This window comes from Triticum urartu, chromosome 4, assembly GCF_003073215.2.
Source record: "Triticum urartu cultivar G1812 chromosome 4, Tu2.1, whole genome shotgun sequence".
Classification (NCBI taxonomy): Eukaryota; Viridiplantae; Streptophyta; class Magnoliopsida; order Poales; family Poaceae; genus Triticum; species Triticum urartu.
This window is the reverse complement of record NC_053025.1, coordinates 600853521-600861561: the sequence shown is the minus strand read 5'-3', so window position 1 is coordinate 600861561 and position 8041 is coordinate 600853521. Positions and strand designations below refer to the sequence as shown.

General features: G+C 45.6%; 1 protein-coding gene across 1 annotated transcript; it reads right to left on the bottom strand.

Moving 5' to 3' along the window:
* Positions 1–1041: 1041 nt before the first annotated feature.
* On the bottom strand, positions 1042–3900 carry LOC125554942 (cytochrome P450 87A3-like). The gene is made up of 9 exons (XM_048718300.1): positions 3686–3900; positions 3056–3380; positions 2718–2864; positions 2317–2568; positions 2047–2136; positions 1697–1775; positions 1491–1597; positions 1240–1370; positions 1042–1144 (listed from the first exon to the last, which is right to left on the bottom strand). The coding sequence occupies exons 1-9, from the start codon at positions 3898–3900 to the stop codon at positions 1042–1044; spliced, it is 1449 nt and encodes a 482-aa protein (XP_048574257.1).
* Between the last annotated feature and the right edge of the window lie 4141 nt (positions 3901–8041).

The following is an 8041-nucleotide window of genomic DNA, read 5'->3' as shown; positions in this document are numbered from 1 at the left end:
GCTGCTAAAACTATTTGTTCTCCGGTAGAGCACTAGCTGCGTTTGCCAGCAAACAAACGATGTTGGTAAAGGTTCCACATTTAGGTATTTAAGCACAACCATTTGTCTTTTGCCTTCCTATTTATATGAACAAATAATTTTAGTATGTACTTAACTGTTAATTAACATAATATTGGAAAACTACCAAAAATTCATGAAATCTTAGCAGCGTTTTAGTGATACTAGACACTGCTACTGTGTACGCTAGCTGCGTTTCATTGCTCCTAAATGCTGTTGTCGTTGTTTCTTTTGCCTTCCAACTTGTATGAACAGATGATAACATAGTGTGAACTACAAATTAGAAGACAACAACTTAATTTTAAAAGGATTTCTAAATAAATATATAAATTAAACATATCTTTTAGACCAACTAACCTTACTAGCATAGGCAGATAATATGAACGCTGCCAGTAGTGTACCTACCCGCGACGTTTAGTTTCCTCGGACGCTGCTAGCTGTTTACATTTGTACGCAAGCATGCAACACCACACTAGCAGCGTTTAAAATCTCCGGATGTTGCTAGTCATCATACGATCTACGACGTCCCCCCGCCGGCTGGATGCTGCTGGTATTTTGGAAATATAGTTGGTGCGTTCCTGGTCCAGACGCCGGAGATAGGAAAATCCTGTAATGGGTTTTTCTACTAGAGTTAGCACATAGGCTTTGAGGCGGAATAAAAAACCGTGTCAGGCCCATGTATGAAAACCGTCCGGAAGCTTGTTTCTGTACTAGCTAGGGTCTCTTCGTCATTATGATGCAAATAACCATATTTATTTAACTTGATGCAAGACAACGAGGTCAAAGCCATCAACAAATAATGTACATAACATGGACCACTATGACAGAACCATTACAAGATATGAATTCAACACATATGCGACTAAATCGACTTCTTTAGCAATAACATCTTCAAGAAGAGAAGCGCGCGGTCCCGCCCTCGTCATGTCCGGCTAAACCTTGACATCCTGAGAAGTTTGATAAGCGTTCCATTTGGTATCTGCATCAATTAATTTTGCCGTCCTTTGTTCTGAGTCGAATGTGATAGCCGTGCGGGAACATAACATCCGCGCTACGAAATGCATCAGCTCCTTTCATTTCTTCCCATCTGCGTAGAAAGGTAAAATTACACACTGCATATCAACAAGCACGGTGCATGATCTAATTAAAGGCAACATGCTTTGAACTGCAAAAAGTATGCACCTATACTCCATCACCAAAATATGGAGGGTAAGTGATACAAACAGCTTGACAAACTCTGCGGCAGGACATGCCCTGATGCCTGCTCCGAATGGCAAGAAATTCTTCAACATTGTGCTGCGCTTTGACTCATCCTGCATTTTCAGATTTGTCAAATTTATTTACACCCACAACGTTAGTTCCGACAGAATCTCTCAGGTAGAAAATTGGGAATATAATTGAAATAATGCAGCCATTTCAATGTCTTCACTAACCATCCACCTCCATGGGTTAAATTTCAGTGGATCTTCGAACAATTCTTCGTTGAGATGAACTGCCATGGGGTTCACAATGACCTGCCACCCGGCTGGAATTGTGTAGCCTACGGGAAGAAGGAATCAACACATTTCTATGTAACTCTACTGCTTTGTTAGTGAACAAAAAAAATTACTATATTGCGTTGATGTTTATGAGTGTTCACCGTTGACTTGTACATCGGTGAGAGTTTTTCTGAATATTCCAACTACGGCATTGCTTATTCGAATAATCTCATTGGTCACCTTCAGTTGAAAAGGAAAATTTAGTCAAACTTAGAAACTACAGGTACTGGTGATGAATCCAGTTGTGATGCATGCAGAGACTATATACGGTTGTATATAAACATATTTTAGAGTGTAGATTTACTCATTTTGCTCCGTATGTAGTCATATTGAAATCCATAAAATGTCTTATATTTAGGAACAGAGAGAGTAGTATATAAATTAAACCCGAGTAGAGGGATTGGAGTACCAGCGATGAATCCAGTTATGTTAAATGATTTTGAATGTTTACCTGATTAGTGAATGTTAATGACTTGTACTCCTCCCATGTGAGCCCAGAGCACCCGCCCTTTCGATCCTTGAGCATAGCTCGGTTCTCTTTCTGTGTGATGAAGTGCAAGTTTCAAGATGTTACTGTTTTGCTTGTCTTGAGGATCTTATCTTTCTACTCGATCATTGTGTTTCATTATATATGTCGTGGGTCTACAAGCATGAGTAATACAACTAAAATCTTGATAATACCAGTATATATAAAAAGTATCATATAATTAATACAACCAACCTGGAGGGCATGGACAACGTCCGGGTTGTCATGGAGTGATTTGAATGCTACAGCGATTATTCCTGATAACGTGAAGACGCTGGAGAACAACAACATGGAGACCAAATCAACAGCAAAACTCTCACTTATTAACGGCCCTTCACCCTGCAGCTCTTGGACAATTACGTCAAGGAGGTCGCCATGTTTCTTCCCTGGTGTACTTAACCTCTCCGCCAACGTATCCCGTAGTATCTTCTGCACATTTTTCCTGGCCTACACGCGCAAGCATATTATTAATTAAAGTATCTCTTAATTGAAGGCTATACAAGTAGAGTAGGGCATTTTAATCCAGGTTTCTCAGTCCAAACTCAAAATATAATTGAGCACTTGAGATCTTGCAAACAAACAATTTGTATACCTACCTGCATGCATCGGTAAAATGGTGTCCCTGGGAAATATATTGGAAAGGAGAACAATCCTGTGAAAAGCGCATCGAACTTGTCCCTCAGTTCTCTTGACTTGGTGGAAGCGAAACCAACGCACCTCCTCGTCACCATCTCGAACAGAAGCTGCAATATATATCAACAAATAGATAGATAGATAGATAGATAGATAGATAGATAGATAGATAGATAGATAGATAGATAGATAGTACTCCGTAGATAGCATCCCCATTTGTATATACACCATGCATGCAGGAGCAACTCAAATTACAGAAAGGAGAAATGGGTTTGAAACCAAGGGCAAGGCATGCACTTACGTCAGGCGCACCGCCGCGCACGTCGACGCTCGGCTTGGTGGCCCATGCAGCAAGGCCTTCCCTGACGGCGCCCTCCATCTCAGGAAGGAGCACCTCTCTGAGGCTTTGGAGGCCGAGCAGTGTGAAGGTGCATCTCCGAACGAACTTGTGGATTGTGCCATGGAAGACTTGGATGCTCTTCTCACCGAATATCTTAGTCACTACCCAAGGGTACCCGATAGTGAACAAGGTGTCCTCGTGCTGAAACACAAATCGATTGACCTCTGTGTCGGTGGAAATAACTGCAGGCTGACCCAGCAAGCTTGTCTTGAAAACTGGGCCGTACCTGCACAACCAGTAATTAACCCGAAGCACTAGCTAGGACGATATATATACTAGTACTATGGAGAATCAGGTCCATCGTATGTTTACTTTTTTGCAATGATGAGAAATGACAACTCCTAAATATAAGTTTTTGTAGAGATTTCACTATAGACCACACACGGATGTATATAGATGCATTTTAGAGGGTAGATTCACTTATTTTGCTCCGTATGTAGTCCATAGTGAAATCTCTATAAAGACTTGTATTTAGGAACGGGGGGAGTAAATAGTAGTAGTATGATTAATTCAACAAGTGGTACACGTTACCTTTTCATCCTTAGTTTCAAAAAGTCTGGGATGTCCAATGAAGGGCTTGCCTTGAGGAAGTCCAAGGTCTCGCCAATAATTGGCACTCCCATGGAGCCGGGAGGAAGAACCCCGTTGCAAACTGGGTTAATCCATCTGTATACCCAGTGTAATAGCCATCCAATCACAAGTATAACCCCATAGAAAGCTACATATTGAGCAACAGAAATGTCCATCTCCAAGTCCAACTAGTAAGGAAATGAGGGGTGCAGTTATTAGTTGTGTGCACTGCGGACTGTACATGCTTATATATATATGGTTAGCGCGGGACAAATAATTTTAAGGGGAGTACATAGACTAAACTACACCATGGAAAATGTGGTAAGTTAATTAGTACTCCATTCCTTCCGGTTTATAGGGTTTATCTCAATTTTTCTGTTTTTTCGTTTTATAAGTCACAATTTATTGCCTCAGAAAAGGTAAATATACCAGCCGGCACTGACTTAATTTGAGGACCAGAGGGTATTAAGGGCGTGTTCTGAGCTCCTCCCACTCCATGCTTCATAAATTCTTGGAGCAGATCTGAGCCGAACGAAATATCTCCGAGAAGCTAGCTTCAGGAAGCTCCGACTGATTGCAGTGCAAAAACGGGAAGCAGCGTCGGCCCAGCTCCACGGATTGGAGAATCGGAAGTTTGCTCAATTTACAAGGTGTTGCCACCGCCAAAGAAAACGGTTCGCTGCCCCCTCGCTCAAAGAAAAGAATGTAGCGATCTGCAGCGAATCGGTACACCTCTTCCCACGTGAATCGATGCACTGGGCCTGAATTAGCTGCCTCTAGCCGGCCCAGTCGGTGCCAAATGGGCCACAACCCTCCCAGCTGGGCTCCAGCGCTACAAGAAGCTGTCGATTCAAGCAGAACGTTTTCTGGATCGCCAGGTGAAGCTAGAAGCCACGAAAAGAAGCTGGATTTAAGAAGTTTTGTGAAGCTGGAGGAGATCCGAACACACCCTAAGCGCATAAATTTCTTATTCCCTCAAAAGAACTACTCCCTCCGATATCCATAATAATTGTTCATGGTTTGAGTTCGAATTTTAACTAAAACCATGACAATTATTATGGATGAGGGAGTAGTTAATTTGGATTTGAGAGAGAGAGAGAGAGATACCGTACGCTAGTCCTGTAGTTCTCAAAGTATGTTGATGATTCTGTTTGGTACTCCAGTGGATGGGAAGATTTGGCTGAGAAATCAGCTATCTTATAGCCGTATGTAGTAGCATCGAAAGTAGCACATAGGTTACCTGTCACATGCGTGGTAATCCAACTCATCTATGTGTGCCATTGATATGAAATACTCCCTCCGTTCCTAAATATTTGTCTTTTTAGAGATTCCGAATGGACTATCACATATGGATGTATATAGACATATTTTTTTATTGTAGATCCACTTATTTTGCTCCGTATGTAGTCACTTGTTGAAATCTGTAGAAAGACAAATATTTAGAAACGGCGGGAGTATTTGTTAACAAAAATGGTGTGGTATGCGTGACATTGTTAATACAATTATCAGTAGGTTCAAATTTGGAATGATAATTTGTATACGAATTGCCATGTTCGCACCGGTTGACTTAAAATATTCGTTAATGAAAATGGCGTGGAATGGGCGGATTGGGAAGAGGTTGATGGCGGAGACACCATACCCGAAGGCGTAGGCCATGGGCGCCGACGGATACATTGCGATGATCCACGTTGGAAATGCCCTAACAGATGCAAAGTTGACCCGAACCGAAATAATGTGCTCCTGGCAAGCGTGAGCCATGCGCTCGGATTAAGGGTTAACAATTACGGTGACAGCTAGGAACTTGTTGTTGTGTAGCTAAGTGGAGCAAATCCTGTGGTTCCTACTGCTGGAGATGCTCTAATTAAAGTCGCCCCGAATCGAAACCATGTGCTTCGGTCAAGCATGAACCTTGGCCTAGCTAGCTCGGGGTAACAATGACTCAATGAGAGTAGTGAAGCAACCCAATCACATAAGAGAAAGGTGTAACAGCTCCCGGGTGCCTCTACACCCTCATGAACTGTAAGTTTGTTAAAAAAAATATCGAAAAAATCTGAAACATCCAGGGATCAAATATGATCAAATATTTGATGTTCTTGTAAAGTTTCAGGCACAAAAACCTTCGTGGAGGCATCACCAAAAAAAAATCACCACTCAAAGGTGTACATAAACTTTGAACAGTGATTTTGGTTTTTTTAGGTGAGGGCTCCTCGAATGTTATTTTAAGCTGAAACTTTTCAAGATCATCGCAAGTTTGATCATGTTTGATGTCCCAAAGTTTCAGAGATTTTTGAATGTTTTTAATTTTTTTTGAATTATTGTTCATAGAGGATGTAGGGACACCCGGGTGTTGAAAGTCCTGTCTCATCAGATAGATAGGAGGGACCCAAGACTTACGTGCTTGTTACTACCCCTTTTGATGCTCTATCTAATTAAGTAGCTAAGGATCGGGTCAAAACTTCCTCTCGCCCGAACCCTATCCCTTCCCGCGCTGCCCCCGCGAGGTGACGGGGAGGGCCCTCGATCTCCGCCACCAAGAGTCGGCATCCTCCCTCCTCCCCCGTCGCCGCCGCCAAGGGGCTCGGCCAGGAGAAGCTAGACCGGCGCTGGCGCCGGCGGGTGTATTTTTCCTCTCACATGATGGGGCAGCACGAGCTACCCCTGTCCGGCCTGGGCTCGGCACTGGCGTTGGGTATCGCGGCGTGGCTGCTCGTCGGAATGGATTTCTCGTGTAGGGGCCATTGTGGTGGTGGTGGTGCTCGCCTGAGCTGCAGTGGCTAGATCTGTCCGGCAGGTGGAGCGGGCCACGGCGGCGCGGGCCAATGGCTATTGTGTCGTGTGCCTGTGGTGGTGGCTAGACGTGGTGGTGCTCTGCTCTCGCTCGGGCAACAGCAGCAACTGATGGTTGCAGTGGATCCTCTCATGTGCTTCGTCTGCTCGTGGGCCTAGTCGGGATGGGACGGTGATGTGGATTGGTGGTGGCGACGGAGACGCGGTGGCTGTGGTCCGGCTGGCGACGTGGCGGCTTCCCTTCTCCCGGGTCGGTGCCGACAGCGTGTGGGGCTGGTGTGGATGTGAGCCACCCCGTCCTATGGATCGACACCGATGGCCACGGATTAGGCATCGTGTTGGTTTACCAAGGCCTGGCCAAGGGCTTGGCCTGCGCGGGCTACACGGCGGTTGTCGGTAGCCTTAGGATCGTGTCCCCCACGGTCCACCAGGACTTGTCCGGGGATCCAGGTGTCGACGCCTCCTACAGTGGAGGTGTGGACCCAGATCCAGAGACTGATGACGGGCTAGGAGTGGATGGAATGCCTTCTACTCTTCCTGTTGTGTTTGACGTGCCATGAGGTGGTCGGGTGGTGATATCTCGGGGCAGGGATGCGGGGGCAGCGACCCTGGACGGTGGTCCCATGGTTGGCTCTCCGGTGGCTTACCCTTTCAGTCATGTGGGCAACGAGAGGTGTTGCGGCTGTTGGCTTGGGCGCATTTCATGTCGTTGGCATATGCGTCGCCCAGATCCGAATCTGGGAGTGGGAATTCGCGTCGTATGGCCTCGCGTCATCGTGATGGCTCAACTGAGCTACTGAGCGAAAGCTCCACGCTTTGGCATCATCGTGATGGCTCGGGTGAGCTGTCATTGTGGTTCTCCTCTCCGTGTCAGGGCTCCAGGTGAAGACACATGTCCGATTCAGACTCGTCCGAAGCGACGCTCGACGTTGTTCCCCCTCTTAGGATGTTGTCGTGCAGACTAGATGTGCTAGGGTGTGGCGTGGCATTGTACTCTGGCTTCATTGTGTTCTCTTTCGGTAGTGTAGTCGTGCTCCCGATATTTCAGGATCGGCTTTGTTAGAGGGCTACCTCTCAATCTTGTATCGTTCCATCATATACGGTCTTTATTGCTTTATATATATAAGCGGGGCGTCAGCTTGTTTTGAGGTTTTTAAGTAGCTGAGGATCAAAATGAAGTCGGCGGCCGGCCCTGAATCAAACCATGCATGTGCATCTGGCAAACGTGAACCATGCATGCCTTCTGATATGATTAACCATTAACCATACTCGAGCCTACTTGGTGATGCCAGCCAGCTCGATGGCATGGCGGTGCCTCTTGTGGATGGAGAAATAATGAAATCACACGAGGGAGGTGGAAACGTTGCTATCGATCGAACCCAAGACTCTCTTAAGTTACTACTAGCGTGCGTCGCTGATCGCCTGATCCTCGATCTATAATTAATCCAGGCGCATGCACGCCGAGGGCAAGCAGCAGCCACCCCCCACCCCCACCCCAAGTGCACGGCTCGCAAAGTAAGCGCGGCGGAA

What these genes read in the sequence shown, in the direction of transcription:
- LOC125554942 (XM_048718300.1), bottom strand. Translation starts at nt 3,900, where the DNA reads ATGGACATTTCTGTTGCTCAATATGTAGCTTTCTATGGGGTTATACTT. An exon ending in TTGAAACTAAGGATGAAAAG is followed by an intron (nt 3,381 to 3,685) that starts GTAACGTGTACC and finishes CTGGTTGTGCAG; the next exon opens with GTACGGCCCAGTTTTCAAGA. An exon ending in CATTTTACCGATGCATGCAG is followed by an intron (nt 2,569 to 2,717) that starts GTAGGTATACAA and finishes TTGCGCGTGTAG; the next exon opens with GCCAGGAAAAATGTGCAGAA.